General features: G+C 42.4%; 1 protein-coding gene across 2 annotated transcripts in view; it reads left to right on the top strand.

Moving 5' to 3' along the window:
• The window catches only part of Cdh6 (cadherin 6), a 134713-nt gene that overhangs the window by 87329 nt on the left and 28639 nt on the right, over positions 1-18745 (top strand). For both annotated transcript variants that reach the window (XM_051150980.1, XM_051150981.1), the window contains exon 3: positions 16381-16675. In XM_051150980.1, the coding sequence (XP_051006937.1) occupies positions 16381-16675 (295 nt within the window). The remainder of the gene's footprint in view (positions 1-16380; positions 16676-18745) is intronic.

Raw genomic sequence — 18745 nt, 5'->3', positions numbered from 1 at the left:
CATAGCACAGATCTGTGTATTGGAAAAAGCCAAATATTAGTTGAATTAAACTATGATGTCCCCAAAAGATAAAACTTCACCATGTTCTCTCAAGACAGCCTCCCATAGGTTTAGCGCTTCTCTTAAATTCAGAATCTTTTAATGTATTATGATTGGAATTAAAAATTTTTGTTTTAAAAAACTGTTTCCTAACTTTTCCCAGCTTTAATAAAACATAACTGGCTAAAATTATACAGAGAGGCTAAGGTGACTAATGAAGGGTAGAGCATTTGCTGTGCATATGTAGAAGTCTGGATTCAGATCCCCAGGGCTCCAGTCAAGCCGCGTGGGGTAGTGTGTGTCTATAATGGTGGGGCTTCTGCAGACGCAGAAAGCTGAGACCAGACACTCTCCAAAAGACCACAGGTCAGCTAACCTGGCATACTCAGTAACAAGCAAGAGACCATGTCTCAAGTAAAATCAACTGCAGGTGCCCTCTGACCTCCACATGTGTGCCGCAGAATGCACCCATGAATGCATGCATATATATATATATATATATATATATATATATATATATATATATATATATACACACACACACACACACACACACACACACACACACACACACTCTTAAGGAATGCAATAGGAAGTTTTAATGTAAGTAGACACTGAAATGTTAGTATAACTAGGCTAATTAACATAATTAATTCTCATAGTTACCATCTGCGACGTTTACTAGCCACTAACTGTCCTGCTGATATGAAGAACATATAGAACACAGTATAAGTAATGATTGACATGATACTAGACTTTTGCTCTTCTGCTTCTCAGTTCATGGTGCGGTGCTGGGATGAGCTGAAAAAGATACTATTGTGTGTCATTTGGTTAACAGCTGAATAAATTATTTTGAAGTCTGAGGATTAGATAATAAACACATAAACCAAAATTCTTATGAAGATCTTTCTATGGAAACTACCTCTGTGTATTTCACTTCAGAATAGCACTCATTTTATGATAGGTAGGAGAAAACTCCAGCTCTCTCTGTGTAACCCAGGAAAACCAGAAGCAGCAGAGTTAGCCATGAATATACAAGACAGAGAAGAAGACTATACAACAGGCAACATTGCATCATAAAAGTCTTTCTTTAAGACTAAGAAATCAAAATCAAACACTATTTAGGGTCTTGGTTGAAGAAGTTCAAAACAAAACCAAAAAATGTCAGAGTTGGCCAAGAGAAATAAAATTTCTTGTTCTTAAAATTCCTAAGAAGTGTGCATGCTGGGGAGATGGTTTAGTCAGTAAAGTGCTTACCTTGCAGGCATGAGGGCCTGAAAACTGATCCCCTAGAGCCCATAACAAAAATGACTAAGGGGAAACCCCAAGCCTAGCATTGTGATGTCCACTGGTGATCCCAGCTCTGGGAGGCATGGGCAGGCAGATCCTTAGGGCTTACTCTGTCTCAAAGTGAAATGGTGGGGCTGGGGAGAGCTCCGTGTGTAAGTGCTCTTGTCACACAAGCATAAGGACCTCCATTCAGACCCCAGAACCCAGTAAAAGCCAGTCATAGCCATGTCCCTGTAAGCCCAGTGTTGGGAGGCGTCAGAGACCGGAAGCTCTCTGAGGCTTTCTGCCTAGCCAGGTAGAGCCGGGTTCACCAAGAGACCCTGTATCAAGGAAATATGGCAAGGTAGAGAGTGATAGAACAAGACACTAGTCTCCACAAGCACAAGCAAACACACACACACACACACACACACACACACACACACACATGGTGGGTGGATGACATTCAAGGTTATTCTACAACTTTCACATGCATAAACACAGAGAGAGAGAGAGAGAGAGAGACAGAGAGTCAGAGGACAGAGAGACAGAAAGAGACAGAGACAGAGACAGAAAGAAAGACCTAAGAAGCTACCTACTTTGTGCAGACAGTTCAAGAGACATTACCAGAGAACATATGTAGGAACTGAGAATGTTGATGACAATATTTCACCAAAAACGCCAGCTACAGAGAGCAATGTGGTAGTACAGGGACAGAAAGCGTCTACATGAGTAACACCAACCATATCTTATAACCAATGCTTTTAGAGTTCCCACAGGGGAAAAAAGATAATTGTTTCTAGCAAGATACATCTTAAATCATTCCTCTAGTTGTGAGTACAATTACAACAGTAAGGAAGACACGCAAAGAAAACTCTTGCCTTAAAACAGCGATTTAAAGCATTAACATACTTGCTATATTATAAAATGTAAGGATCTGGCTCATTTCCTTTCTTAATATAATACCTCAGGTTAGATTGGTTTGGTTTGGCTTGGTTTTGGTGGTGTTGACAATGGTGGTGGTGGTGATGGTGATGGTGGTGGTGGTGGTGGTGGTGGTGGTGGTAGCTATGGCAGTGGCAGAGACGAGAAAAAATAACCTATGTAACCTGTAGGAAGGTCATTTCTCACTAGCTTGTAGCCTACATTTTACAGCTCTCCTACCAACTGTGCACTATATAAAGGGGGAAGGGGCTATCTGTGCACATTGGATTAAAGCTATGATCTTGGTAATTGCCTGTCCACCTGCCCCTTATAGTAAAAGAGCTTTTAAATCAAACCGAGAAAATTAAATGATGTCAGCAAACTGGAGTGGCAGTACTTTATACACTTTTAGCCTTGTCAAGGGTCTAGCTGTTACTTGCTCGAGTTGTAAAACGGTGATGTGCCAGGCATAGTTTTGACTGTGGCACAAACCATCAAGGAACTCCTGAAGAAAAGGCAGGTGCTAGGTGGGAAAAAAGAAAAATGGAAAAGAGAACACAACACAAGAGAGAACATCCCCTGACAGGCAAGGAGACATCAGGATTGCTTTTGAGCAGCCCTCTCTCTATTTCAGAAAAAAATTATAGCAGGATGAGAAAGAAGGAAAATAGTTCCCCTAGTGGTGAAGTTTGTGAAACACTCTCGTGTGTGTGAACATTCCTCCAGTGGCCCATGTCAACACTCATTTAGTTGAGAATGATTTGGTCCTTTCACATGTGAGGAGACAGAGTCTCGGGCGGCTGCAGGTTTTTGCTAACAGAACATGTACACTGGGACCCAGCTCCACCTATTATCATAGAGTGAAATATACCACACTTGCTTTACTTATTTGACATGGCTGACAAAATGGGAGTGGAGACTACTGTGGATGTGTGGCAAGCAAAACTAGAGCACAAATGCTGAGTGGTTGGAGGCCAGTGAGAAAAGCATTCGTGGTCAGGACACCAGCATGACAGGAGACCTGACAGCGTGGCCATCAGTGGCCAGCTGTTCTCCACTGATGTTTCACAGTTGGCTCCCTTGAAGGGGGCACAGCTCCCTTCCTCTATTTTTTCTTTTAACTTGTTCTTCTCTCATACAGTACACCCCAACAGCCATTTTCCATCTCCCCTTCCCTCCTCCTCCTTTCCCCTTAGAAAAGAGCAGGCCTCTCAGGGTTAGTAACCAAACATGGCATAGCAAGTTGAGATACGCCTAGGCGTCGCTCCTGATGTAAGGCTTGACGAGGCAACCCCGTGGGAGGAAAAGGGTTCCAATAGCAGGCAACAGAATCGGGACAGCCCCCTTCCTCTGTTAGGAGCCCCATAATAAGGCGAAGCTACACAGCCACAATATACAAGCGAAGGCTGATGTGGCCCATCCAGGTTCCTTGGTTGTCAGTTCAGTCTTTGTTGCCTCCTATGAGCCCAGGTTAGTCGATTCTGTCGGTTTTCTTGTGGTGTCTTTGACCCCTCTTGCCTCCTACAGTCCTTCCTTCTCCTCCTTCAGCAGGACTTCCTGAGTCCCACCTGATGTTTGCCTGTGGGTTTCTGTACTGGTTTCCATCAGTTGCTGGATGAACCCTCTCCCTGCGATGACTGTGCACGGTTCTTGTTTATGAGTATAGCTGAGTGTCACTGGGAGTCATTTCTTTGTTTTGTGTTTGTTTTTCAAGACAGGGTTTCTCTGTGTAGACTGTGCTGCCCTGGATTTGCTTCATAGACCAGGCAGGCCTCAAACTCACAGAGATTCACCTGCCTCTGCCTCTGCCTCTGCCTCTTCTCATCCCTCTGGAGTGCTGGGAGTAGCCAAGCTACTAGGAGTCATTTCATTGACTTGGTTGGTTGTTGGTTTTGTTTTTGACCGTCGTGTTTGGTTCTAACCTAGGTGTCTGTGCTATCCTGCCTCTGGATCCTGGCCCTCCAGGTAACATCAGGGGTAGACTCCCTCTCATGGCATGGATCTCAAGCCGGATCAGGCCCTGGTTGGCCGCTCCCACAATTTCTGTGCCACCTTTACCCCAGCACATCTTGCAGGCAGGACACATTGTAGGTTGACGGTTTTGTGGTTAAGTTGGTACCCTAATCCCTCCACTGGAAGTCTCGCCTGGTTATAGGCTCATTCAGTCTCTTTATGAGGGCAGGATTTTCGAATCATTTATGAGTTCATAGCTTGTTCCAAAACAAGAAAACCTAGGAAAGATCTCAGAATCTTTCTTCCTAGAACTGTCCCCCCATTACCCCCTTGACTGCACGAGCAAGTTGTGAAATTCAATTTAAACAGCATTTACTGAGAAGATTCAGGATGCTTGAGAGCTATGAATTTGAGGAAGAAATGATCGCTCCCTCCCTCCCTCCGGCAAACTACTGCTTTTATAAAGATAGAGCTTTAACATTTAAGGTACCAAGTCAGAGTTGGCAAAGAAGGATATAATATCTAACTTATTTGGTACTTTTCAAGAACAATACATTTTAGGGAAAGTCCATAGTAGATAGTCTGTATTTTATCTATTTATATTTTCCTATAAGGCACATGTGTCAGTGAGAAGGAGAAATAGAGGACAGTGTGTCTGTGTGTGTGTGTGTGTGTGTGTGTGTGTGTGTGTGTGTGTGTGTGTGTGTGTGTGTGTGTGTGTGTGTGTGTGTGTGTCCTTAGATTTGGCAAATGGCTTGAGGAGATTATACTCTGAAGCCAAAAGATAGGATTATAGCTGGTGAGGTACAGCGCCTTACTAAATCAATTTTTGACTGGATATCTGGCTCTCAGCATGATTTACCACTGGCTTTTGAAAATGAAAATGTTAGACTAAGCAGGGGCTGAGACTAATATTGCAGTCTGCCAAGACAAGGAAAGACCTTGACTTTAGAAGCCAAGCAAAAAGCAATAAACAATGCCTTTTTGGGGAAATAACTTCATGCGGTTAATAAACCAAGCAGGCATTTGTTTAATTGATAAATCCCAAATGAACACTAACATCTATTACAGTTTGTATCATTTGTGCCAATAAAGTGTACAAATCACTTAGCCTGGGGCCTAATATATGAAATGAATCCAGAATGTTCGAAGTCATTGTGGGTGCTGCTTTGGCAATATGGTCTAATGAAATCAAGCGAAAACTTCCAAGCCAGGCATGTAGTCTTGGTAACATTCCCGGCTCTCCCTGTAACTCTAAGTGGATCACTTAACCCCGCTGACCCTAGTTACCAATTCTGGACAACAAAAGAGAAAGATAGGAAAAAATAAAGATTGCCCCTGGAAGCATTATGGGAAATAAATGATGTAACACCCAAAGGGGCCCTGGCATGCCTTATACCTGGCAAGTGTTCAGGGTGGACTAGGCTTCTAGCTGCTTCCACTGGGATTTTAAAAGACTATGAACAGTTTAGTTCACCATGAATTTCCAAAAGTAGGGAATTATTTTCTTAGTTTTCATTGCTGTTCTTACAAATTAGCATAAAGTTAGTAGTGATTTCAAGCTGCGCAGTGGCTATCACCTTACAGTCTCAGAGATCAGAAGTCTGAAGTGGGTTTCACTGGGCGAAAGTAAGGATGGCTGAAAGTGGTTCTTCTGGAGCTAAGTATGGCATCTCATAGCTATAATCTCAGCACTATGTTGGTTGAAGCAGGAGGATTGCCATGAGTTAGAGGCCATCCTGTCCTACACAGTGTGTTCTCAGCTAACCTAGGGTGTTGAGTGATACCACTAAGCCACTAAACAAACAAACAAAATGACCCTGTGGAGTGTCCAGGAGAGACTCTGTTTCCCTGTCTCTTCTGGACCCCTGAATGTCTTGGTTCACAGCTCCCTCCTCCATCTTCAGAGTCAGCAGTATAGCTAGCATTTTGAAGTTCCCCCACCCTAGACCACTCTGCCTTCACTGAGTTTCCTTCTATGATTCCAGCTTTCCCCTTCCTCCCCTTCCTCCTCTTCCTCCTCCTGCTCTCCTTCCTCCCCACTGTGCTCTCCTTAGTACTTCAGGATAACATCTCCTGACCCCCCCCCCACTTCCCCACCCTCCCGGCCCCCCCCCAACCCTGACTCAAGAGCTTAATCACATACACAAAGTGCTTTTGCTACACAGAGCAACATGTGACAGGTCCTGGAAATTAGGACAAGGAAGACCAATATCCTGCCTACCACATCTGTTATAACACTAAAGTTTCATTCATTAAAAATTGCTTGCTACTTTTGACATTAAATTCAAGGTATTGGGTGTAAGGGATAAATGTCAAGGGAATTAATAAATTCCTCCTGCCTTGACTTAAAATTCTTTTGCTTTTAGCACTTTATCAGAAATTTTCTTCCACAAAACACAAGACCTGTTTCAGTGGTTATTAAATCTAACAGAAGATAAAAGATTGAATTGGGTGGGGTCATGCAGAATCTCAGACAATATAGGGCGGCTTCCTGTGTTCTTTAACTGTGTTGAAATTCACAACGTACACATCGAGAAGAAATTTGGAAGGATAGGTAAATAAATGGATGACAATAGATGATAGATTGATAGAAAGGTGGCTGAATAGATAGGACAATAGGTCAGTAGATGAAAAGTAGATAGACAATATACAAAAGATAGGATAGGTAAGTAGATAGATGCTTAGATACAGAAGATGGATAGATAGATAGATAGATAGATAGATAGATAGATAGATAGATAGACGGACGGACGGACGGACAGACAGACAGGTATCTGCAGACATTTTTAGTTACCATAACTTGAGAAGATGCTACTGGATGTCAGAGGTAAAAATCAAGGATGCTGCTGCTAAGCATGCTTTATGGACACGTAGACACCCCAAACATTTTGTACACAGAGCAAAGTGACAACAGAGTCGTTGGCTTGAGAAACAAGGAACTAGGTTTCTGAAACTTATCTCCTAAAATACTGTTTGACAAGGTGATGTCCTTGGTGAACATCCATACAACTGAATCAAAAGATCCACAAGGGAAAAAAAGGTTAGCAAAACTCCCCAAAGACCCACTATGGTATAAACTTAATATCATTTTCCCAAATTGCAGCCAGTACAACTGCAAATGATGAGTCATGTCAGATAATGTTTCAAAGGTAAACAACTTCCACCATTGTGAAAGCTAATTATTCAAATTATATAGGAAACACATTTTTTCGGGTCAGGAAGGGAATATGCTATAACAATAAAGAAGCATAGGCTGTGCAGCCTGCCCCCTACTAAGCTTTGTCAGAAAAAAATATACATCTCAGAATTTTCTAGATACTCTCAGAGATTGTTTTACATATCAAGAGGTGAACCTGGGAGCTGAAGAGATGGCTCAGTGGTTAAGAGAGCTCGCTGTTTTTCCAGAGGAGGTGAGTTTGGATATTCAGATGGGACAGTTCCCGGTGGCCTGTAACTCCAGGCTCAGGGCATTAGATACCCTCTTCTGTCTCTCTACAGCACCAAGCACACACATGATGCACATACACACATGCCAGCAAAACACTCTTACACATAAAACAAAAATAGTTTTAAAAGAAAAAGAGAAATTTTAAAGAACCAGAAGAAGGAAAGCAGAAAGCCAGGAATTACCCAAAGGAGTTGTCCGAGGAGACTGTACTGTTGAATCAGGCAGACATTATTATATTGCACCAAATTTTTGACTCAATGGTCACCTATATTGAGTTCCTAATATTCAATGAGACTAGGGCTTAAGGGATAAGCTATAAAAAAATAATAAAGACGCCACATCTTCCCTTGTACATCTGAGTGCAATGTGAGAAAGTATGTGACCCTGAAACACAAGAGAAGAGAAGCTATTTTTGCTAACTTTATGGGTTTTATTACCCCAGGCATATACGCAAAGCCTCCTCTGATTTTCTCCCACACTCAGCCTAGAAACCACGCCATGAACTCACATGATAGTGAAGGCATTTTCCTCCCCTCAGTAACCTAAGCTTCTCCAAGAAGCCTTCCTAAGAGCTATTCAGTCTCTGGTTCCACCCTACCTATTTATAGGTTCTGTGCTACCTTGTCATTCCCAACTAATGATGGTGGGACTCAGTGTCTTATTTCTGCTTTTATTCCATGTCTTTTACCTATCTATGAGTCAGTGTTCCCAAGCCTAAATTGCAAGTTTATAAAAGCCATGAACGAGATGATTTTATGTATTGCCTGATGCAACCCTCTAGGCCAATAAATGTTTTTAAATGCTCTTGGTTGGCAACATTAAATTAGTTTATGATGGAGCGACGTTTCTGTGAATTGGAGCACTTTCTATTCCCTTCCACAACAGGATGATACTTGAAAAGTTCACCAAATGTGGCTGCCTCTTCACCACTGACAGGAGACCTCTGAACACTGCTCGTCATGAGCAGTGATCTTGATGCTTTTGTAGCTGCTCGGTGACTGTCAACAAATCTTTAAAAAGTTAGCTTTATTGCTCTTTTGTATTTTCTGTCTTGCTGAGGTTTAATTGGTTATTGAGGGAAACGTCTGAGATCCAAGGCAACAGCTGAATTGCTCCTTTGGGTTGTTCAGGTCAGACCACGTGTCTGGTATGTGATAGTAATTGCCAAATTATCTGGTAACTTCAGGAATGTGTGCATATTCTTGATATTCAGAGTTCAAGAAAGAAATAACACAGGGACACTAAGATTTCTTGACTGTCTGCTGTGTGCTAGAGACCTCCATTCGTCATCAGTGTCTAATTTAAGATGACCTTTATGACATTCACTCATTCGTTGTCTGTAACCATTACTTACTAAGGATCTCTCATGTGCCAGTATGTCGGGTCCTGAGATTACTGAAGTGAAGGAAGCAGACTGATTTCATGCCTTCTTCCATGATACTGCGATCTAGTTAAGAAAACAGCTATAAACTGAGTCAGTGGGAAATAAGTTGAGAGTACGCAGGAGGAGAGTCTTTGACTACCAACATAAGGAATGCTTCCCTGGGAAGAAAAGATTAGGCAGTGCTGGCATAAGAGTTGGATTAACCTGTTAAAAGATTCTGATAAAGGAGTTATGCCAAGGGCAGCACCTGGGGAAAGACTTAACTATGAAAAAGACAAATGTGTTCTCAAAAACTGCATGAAGTAGAGTGTGGTGATAACAAAGCTGTATTCAGAAGGAGGCAGTGGCAAATGAAGGTAATGAAATGAGCAAAAGCCACAGGAAAAGGCTTTGTCCCAGGGAGACAGAAGACGCTGAAGGGCTTACTAGAACAGTTGCATTTTCAGTGTTGATGGGTCTAGTAACAGGAAAATAGGAAGAAGAAATCATGCTCTGTGCACGTGGAGGGTGAAAATATATCAAAGAGAAATGGCGTTGGAAACAGAAAATTGGGTGGGTCAAGATATATTCAGGAGGTGGGAAGACAGCAGCAGGGTTGTGGTACGGTGTATTCCAGGATGACCACCTGGTGGCCCTGACAGATAGGAGACACATGGTTGGAGAGAAATGTTTGCAGGATTGGTGATGAGGTCAGTTGGGATGTACTGAGTCTAAGTGTGCTAGGAGTCTCTCGCCTGGGAGCCAAATGCATCCTTGAAATCATCTATCTCAAGGAAATGGTCAGACACCCTGGGCATTGACGGCAGTGTCACATAGGTGGTAGCTGCATGCATGAAGAGAGAGAGAGAGAGAGAGATGATCTCCCTTAGAGAAAGAAAGTTCATGAGATATGGAAGGGAAAGACCCGAGACACAAGCCCAAAGTCCCCAGTATGTAAGGGGAAGCTAGGAAAGAAAAGGTGACAAAGTTCATTATTATAAAAATCATTGCAGGGGACAGATGGAGCCTAACATGGCTTGATTAAGAGGAAAGCCGAAATTCAAACCCAAATCTTTCCATTTTCAAAATCCACCTTCTGAGTCCTTCATACTTACAAACACAGCATTAGCATGCGGATGGCTTTCTCTAAGCTAGACCCTCTGTCAAGCGTTTCCATGCGTTGTTTTAGTAATTTTCAGAGCAATCTAAGTTGCAAATGAAAAATCATTATTATTCTTATCATGAGGGAGAAAATGGTCTTCAGGAAGTTAACTAAGTGTCCCAAGGTTGCAAGACTAGTGCACAGCATGAACTAGTGCACCCATGGCTTTCTGCTGGGCAGCTCTATCCTTTCAGCCACTATGGTTTTACTGGTTAAGACAGCAAACAGTTCAGACTTCAGCAATCAGCAGAGTTATTTAGAAGGCTTCTGTTCTTCGCTATAAAATGTACAGCATCTACTCAAATACAAACAAACAGTCACAAATTTACTAAATAGTTCAACGAAAAGGTAGCTGTCCTCACGCTAATTTTATAAACACTTTCAAAGAGAGGGATAGAAGTAAATACAGGATTGTGCTACATAAGAAATCATTCCTGCATATATTTGTTTAACTTCTGATTTTTAAGCCACCAATTTTACTTGAACAGACACCAGTCTGGGTGCATAGTGAAAAATCCTGTTCAAGGCTAAAGAATGACAAGTTTGTCTGTTTTAAAATCTCTAAGTCTTGTACACATGACACATTAAACCCCTCAGTCAGATTTTGTAAATATACTCAACAAATGGTATTCTGGGCACCTTCACGAAAGTTTAACTAAGCCACATTTTAGGCATGATACCTTGATCATGATCAGGAATGTTCCTTGGTCAGGATGCAGAAGGAAGACTAAAAAGGACAAACAAGACTGGAGAGGTATCTCAGCAGAGTTCACATCTCAGCCCTCACGGTGGACCGCTCACAGCTGCCTGTAACTCCTACTCCAAGGGATCTGACCCCCTCCTCTGGCCTCCTCACGCGCCAGCACAGACATGCACGTACTCACGTATGATGATACACACTTGGCATCCCGAGGAAGGCGCTGTGGTTTGGACAGTGGTTTGTCTCCCAAAGGCTCGGGTATTTTTAAAGCAGGTATGTCTGCCCTGCGGCTTACAGTTCATGTGCATCCCAGGGCAGCCAGGAATGGGCCCCAAATGTTTGCAGATGGCATCACAGCATGCACAAAAGGTGGGACCCTTTGCCAAAGGCTTGGTGGCCTGCCTGCTGGGAGACTCTGTATGACATGGAGTCTAGTGTGAATAATTCAAAGTCTTGGCAGCTTGCCTCCACTTGGAAGGGCTATGGATGGCAGCTCCTTCCCCTCACCCTGTTTGCTTCCTGACAGGCAGGAGGTGAGCAGCTCCCCTGCCTACTTACCACAGAGCCAAAGCAGCAAAGTCAAGCAAATATGGACTGAACCCTCTGAATCCATAGGCCAAAATAAGCCTCTCCATGAGTTTATCTCAGGTAGTTTGTTACCAAAATGCAAAGTTCACAGGAACCGGAAAAACAATTAGCACCCTGCCACAATTATGTTAGTCTCAATTTTGTCATCTGTGAAATAATTATCAGATGTAAATGAGCTAAATCATGCAAAATCATTAACATTCATGTAGTAAAATGTAAAGTATGAATTTTTAATGTATTTTTATTTACTCAGTCCTATACAGAATTGATTTTTAAGACTTGCCATCCAGCAGGGTTCAATTTCTTCCTAAGATAAACTCTACCCAACAAATCTCTCCAGTCTTTACTATATTAATAATTCATTTACATTGTGTAGATAAATGTCTTAGTTACTTTTCTATTGCTGTGATGAGATGAGAGAGAGAGAGAGAGAGACTGACTCAGCCTGGCCCGGACTTTTGAACCCTTAAGGCCCACCCCCAGCGACATGCCTCCTACAAGTCCACACCTTCTAATCCTTTCCAAAACAATCTACCGACCAGGGACCAAACAATCAAATATATGAGATGTTGGGGGCCATTCTCATCCAAACCACCACAATGCATTATACAGAAGGATATATAAATATATACAAACATGTATCATAAAGTCAAATAAGCCTTAATTTGGCACAAGTTGGTGATAGACTCATTTCCTAGTTCAAAACAATATTCATTACTTCTCAGGATTTTAGCAAAGATCAAATGTCAAATGATGTTTCATCTGCTGGCCACAAAGGTGATGTTCTCTCTCTACAGTAGCCACTGCTTTCTACCCCAGCTCCAGGGGTCAGCATCTGTTTTCTGTAGCTATTCTCTGATTTTCCTACAACGTCTCAGGTGAGCAGCTATTCCTTTCTTAGAAGGTCACACTTCTTCCTACTTTCTATAAACGTGTTAACCATACCTCAGTGTCCTGTTTACACAGACCATCGCGTAGTCCCTTCCGTACGCTCCCTTCTGACTGTTGTAGGCACCCGCGTGTGCCATATAGGGCACCTTAGGCTTAGACTCTCTTGTTGCTCCCACAGAGAGCATGCTTGGAAGATGCAGTGTAGACACTAACTCAGAGATCCACTAAAGGATGCACAAGAGTGGGAGTAATATAGCAGCATTGGCTGCTAAAAATCTATACAATTAATGTTATGCTCTGGACTTTAATTCAAAATTAAGCTGCGAGTTGGTACATGTGGCAGATAAAAGGATGTTGCATTCCCAGGGACAACCCCTCAGGCAATGACGCTGTCACTACCTAGTGACACCCTCCATGGGGCCATGCAACAAACAGAGATCCTTGTATTTGTTTTCCAAGACACTGCATTTGTGGGGGGTTTTTTATAATAAAAACAAGCAGAGAAACAGAGTCTGAGTGCCTTCCAGGTGGAAGCATTATAGATACCGTTTGAGACACCCTGCCCACCACAGGTGAGATAAGACTTCCTGGGGAGGGTGGGGAGTGGCAAATTCCTGCTTGATGGTGAACCGTTAAAAGTGAACCAGATGATTAAACGTAATGAAACAGGCACATTAAACTGAAATTAGTAAAAATATGCCTTGGGCAACCTCCAACCTTTTTTTTGTTGTTGTTTTAACTCCTGTCTCTTCCAGTGGCCGTGATGAATGACATCACAAAAGAAAAAAAACCAATTAAAATCTAAGTGCTTGATAAACCACTAACGTCTGCTTGTTGCCACTGCTTTCTCGGGCACTGGAGTCTTCTGTTTTCTCTTTCAAAGAATAGAGAGCAGAGCTGGCCCCAGGGGTGTTCAGCGGAAGCGAGGGGAGTGGGGGGGGCACGAGGGGCTAAGGCGCTGTTGGGGGTTTCCGCAGCATTGCACTTGCACACCAGACCCAGAAAGCTCGAGCAGGGGGTTTGAGGAGAGAGGAGGTTAAATTGTTTTATTATCAGGCCATGCCTGAGTGAAGAGATGCATTTCCTAACTAGTTTTCAAATATTGATAAATCAGAGCTGTGATCTGCAGCACAGTCCCTGCCTACTCTTTCTGGCATCCCCCCACCCATCCCCGCCTCTCTTTAGTCCCATATGTTTGTAGTATAATTCATGGAAATGGTCCCTCCTGACAGCTAAAAATAAGTTTCTGATTACTTTTACCTGAATAAATCTTGTGACCGGATGTGGTATTAGCCAACTAGGAGTGCAACAATTACACATTGACAATACTGAAAGATGCAGCCAAGGAGAGTCTGTAATCTAGTGGAATAAGGTGTATAATAAATCACGTGTAAAGATAGCAGGTGCCACCAGGTAGGAGAACACTGGCTTTTCATAACAGATTTTACCTCAGAGATAGAAAGTGCCTACAAAATTGGGTTTCCAGGGTCGGTCCTCAAAGTTCTCAAAGTCACAAGAAGAGCGAAAACATGCTGATGATGAATTCACAGCTAATGCTAGTACAGTATCTTCCACTCAGATGGCTCTTTATAATTCATAAAACACATACCGTGCTTTCATTGCATGTTTATGTGGTAATTAATGAGGTATTTGTATATGGCCTCTAATTAGTTCTTCACAGCCGCTTGTCCTACAGCTCTTATTATCCTTATTTTACTGATAAGGGTCCTGGCTTGGGAGGTTAATTGGCTCCGCTGCAGTCTTACACCTGATGAGGGATGCAGCGAATGTGACCTGTTCTTAGGACTTGGATGTTCAGCCCAAATGCGGCAGCAGGCAGCTGCCGACCACGGCTGCCCGGGAACACGCATCCAAAGGGCAGCAGCAGTGCTTGCCTTACTCATGAGTTAATGAAATGGCTTTTTAAGAGTGCTCTTCAGTCATTAGGCTCTGCCAATGGCGAGCTAACTTTTCCCTGGTGGCTCTTTGTGTGTCACGGCGGTTTTGGTATTTCCTTGGCATATCGCATTACACAAATCATCTACTGCTCTGTTTTACATTTCTCATTGCATTTGTCTCACTTTTAAGCAATTTCCTCCCCGTCCGCATTTATCTTCCATTATTTCTGCCAAATTGCTTTCAAAGCTACTAATTGTATGAATAATATTCTCGTTTTCAAAATTCAGGGATTAATTTGGTGTAGCTGTGTGGTACTGGACACAGTCTCTCTCTTGCTGTAGAAATGAGGACATTGCCCCAAATACCCTACAGGGCACCTTCCCTGCCATCAGAGTCTGGTCTTTGACTCTCTTGAGCTAGGCGTGACTTTGAGTCACTACATAAATTGGAACTTTAGGCTTCCTGTTTCTACAGTGACAGATAAAAGATCCTCAGGATTACAAAAGACACTTCGCGAGAAGGCTGTCACAGGTCATACCGGAAAAGGTTCCAGAGAGTCAAGTTAAACAAAGTCATGTCACTTAAAGTCTGAAATGTATCCCTTCATAGCTTTTCATATGTTAGTAGGTGATTCCAAGACAGAGGCAGATTAAGTATTTCCCAAAATATACAGAACCACGGAACCCTTTCCCTTCTGTGCTTTGTAGATATTCAATGGAACGCACATTCAGGCAACTGTTTAGATCACTGTATTTTTGAGTTTGAGAGTTTCTCTTTGCTTTGAGAGTCCATCTGAAGGTGGTCTAGAACAGAGGCTGTCAGCCTATGAGTCTAGACCCCTCCGAGGGGTCAAACAGCCCCTTCACCTAAGACCATTGAAAAACACAGATATTTATATTATGATTCAAAATTACAATTGTTAAGTAGTAACAAAAATAATTGTATGGTTGGGGCGACCGCTGTAACATGAGAACCGTACCAAAGGGTGGCAGCAGTAGGGAGGGTGAGGACCATGGCTCTCAGAAGCTACGTGGAGCCTTTCATGCAGTGTCAGTCAGCGCTCATGGATGTTCACCTACTATGGTTACTGCTGTCACCCGACTCCTCTGTTTGAAAGACTATATGAAGCTTCTGCTGTATCTAACATGTCTGTGATCACCAATGCCCGAGAGTCGGGCTGTTAAATGGTCCTCCTCCAACAGCAACAAACCACATTCTGAAAATCTAAGTATGGTTAAGAATTTAGGAAGTCAACTCTGAAAAGGGATCTTTGGTTCAGGAAACAGGAACCGCTTCTCCAACTCAGGGTCATCACCGGTCCACATGCATCTCACTGACACTGAATCATCATCACCTCCCGCTTGCTTGCTTTCAAGAGCTGGGGAGTAGGAGGAGGTCAAGCCTCAATACCTCACAAGGCAGACATTTTCAACTTTAGGCTGCCTCTGCATTACCACAAGGCCTTTTCCTATTTCCTACTAAAATCTGAATTCCAGATGCCATTGTTCCAAGGAACTGATGGACATGGCCAGTGAGGTGGTCCTGGGACATTGTTGCAAGCAGCCCTGAAGAGGTCTCTCAGATGCTTTAAATTGAATACACAGTCAAACAGATACCACTTCTTCCCAGAAAGCAGATTATAATCTCTATTGCTCAAGGTGATTCCCTAGTTCCTTAATTCACCAAAAGGTGGACTATACCCAGATGTCTCACATGCAAATGCCAAAGTCCTTTTAAACAGCAGAGACCTTGTAGGATATGTGTGTGTGCACAGTGGCCAGGAGGGTCTGCTCACAGGATCTGACCTCCATAGTGAAAAGATTTGTCCAGTCAAACTTACATGTTCTTGTGATTTTTAAAATTGCTTCTGTCTTTAGTTTTCCCTTCCTGAAAATAAGATCACCGAACTTTCTATTTCCTTCTAGAAAATTCTATGATTAAAAAATACATTCACTGAGTGGTATTTTCTATTGAAAGGTTATGTAAGTAACAGCTGTACCTTCCTTTAGAAGCTGTTGAATACCAAATAACAAACAATTAACATAGACTGCATGGTAAAAAAAAAAAAAAAAAAAAAAAAAAAACGGTTTAGGATCACATGCTTGACTTTTACTTTCTTTAATTTTTTTTCCCTACACTAGTTACATTCAGACCAGGATAGAGGAGATGGATCACTTAAATATATCCTTTCAGGAGATGGAGCAGGAGATCTCTTCATTATCAATGAAAACACAGGCGATATACAGGCCACCAAGAGGCTGGACAGGGAAGAAAAACCTGTTTACATCCTTCGAGCTCAAGCTGTCAACAGAAGAACAGGGAGACCCGTAGAGCCTGAGTCTGAATTTATCATCAAAATCCATGACATCAATGACAATGAACCAATATTCACCAAGGATGTTTATACAGCCACAGTGCCCGAGATGGCCGATGTTGGTGAGTGCTATGCAAGTTCAACAGACTGGGGTCTCCACACCCACCAAGGGAAGAGCTCTCTGCTAAATGTAATGAATTGAGAGAATTTAGAAGCCAAATCCCCAAACTGCCATATGTCCTTTTCACAAGTACACCCCGTTGTCTAATGTCGCCCTAGTCTTGTCTTGTGGCTACTTTAAGAAAATGATAGTTCCTGTAGTGATAACAGCTTGAAAGGCTCAGGGAGAGACTGGGAGGGAGCAAGGTCACTCACTGTGTTCTCTCTCTCTCTCTCTCTCTCTCTCTCTCTCTCTCTCTCTCTCTCTCTCTCTCTCTCTGTTTCTGGACTAGAAGACAGCAGCCTCGCCTATTGCTCTCACTCCACATCACAACCAATCTGGGGAAGGGATAATCTTCCCAGTTAAAAATAAAAGCCTGTATTTACAATCCATCCGCAAAAATACTGACAGGGCCAGAAAGATGGCTCAGTAGGGAAAGGCACTTACCTCAGAAGTCTAATGAGTGCAATACTAGACCCTCCTGAAAGTGGAAGGAGAGACCGGATTCCATAAAAATGCCCTCTGACCTCCACAGACATTCCATGGCGCTCACAACCACACATACACATACATACAGTAGTAAGAAATTTGTTTAATAAGAAATAAGAGGCCTGGAGAGATGGCTCAGAGGTTAAGAGCACTGACTGCTCTTCCAGAGGTCCTGAGTTCAATTCCAAGCAACCACATGGTGGCTCACAACCATCTGTAATGTGATCTGACGCCCTCTTCTGGCCTGCAGGTGCACATGCAAGCAGAACCTTCTATACATACATACATAATAAATAAATCTTTAAAAAAAAAAAAAGCCAGGCATGGTGGCGCACGCCTTTAATCCCAGCACTCGGGAGGCAGAGGCAGGTGGATCGCTGTGAGTTCGAGGCCAGCCTGGTCTACAAAGTGAGTCCAGGATGGCCAAGGCTACACAGAGAAACTCTGTCTCGAAAAACCAAAAAAAAAAAAAAGAAGAAGAAGTAAGAATAACGATGATAATAATAATAATTGCATTAAGCAACTGAATTTGAGGAAAAGATTCTAAGAAAGCTTTTTTCCTCAAATCCACAAACAATATGCAGACAGGTAGAGACGTCCAGAAGATTGAATACAGAGGATTAATATTTTATGCACAAATTCACTACCAATTTTAAGTTCAATTTGTGTGGATTAAATTTGTTTAAGCTAGACAAAGGTAAACAGGTTTTAAAGACAGGAGAAAGTTCTGTTGGTATCGCTCTTAGAAGCTTTAAAATACTTCATGGGACACAGTGACTCACTCAAAACTACTAACGTGAAAGGTTGTTTTTATTTTCTCTGCCCACTTCAAAAAGGATAAAATTACAGAGTAGCTTTTCTGTGGTTGCATCAATTAGATATAAGGTATAGTGGAGTTCAGAGGTTCAAAATCTGGAAAATATGACATTTGCAGAAGTGACTATAAAGCATCACCCCAAACACACACACACACACACACACCCAAAAAAATCATCATATTTTTGAAGCTATTCTGTTGTATTAGAAAAATCTGAAGCCATCATGAAAGCAAAAGAAGGGGGTTGGGATTATTTTTAAAGAATATTTTGGGGGGGAGATCTGAAGGCTATTTTTCTTATAGGTAGTTAAAAGGAAAAACAAAGAGGAATAAAGAATGATAGTTATCTTTGTCACCAGCATGACCCAGAACAACTGGAATGCACTTTGCAGGCCCACACCCTGCACTGCTCTTAGGAATTGTCTCTCCTTTTCAAAGCCAGAGAAGAATTAAACATACATTCCAAAGGCTTGGAGAAAAGCCCAAAATATATGTCAAGAGAATTTGCACACATGCATGGTAATATTGATATCCATCATTATTGTAAGTCAGTATTGGTATAGATAAAGGAGTCTTGGGAACATTTATATAAAAATAATGCGACCGCAGCAAAGGCGGAAAGGGAACGTCACTATCCAAAGACCCTAATTTGAAACTGTATCCACTAATAGCCAGCAGTGTAGCCTTGGGCAAGTTACTTGATTTGTCTGATCCTGATTTCTTTGA

Source organism: Acomys russatus, chromosome 9 (genome assembly GCF_903995435.1).
Source record: "Acomys russatus chromosome 9, mAcoRus1.1, whole genome shotgun sequence".
Lineage (NCBI taxonomy): Eukaryota > Metazoa > Chordata > Mammalia > Rodentia > Muridae > Acomys > Acomys russatus.
This window is presented reverse-complemented; position numbering and strand designations above follow the sequence as displayed.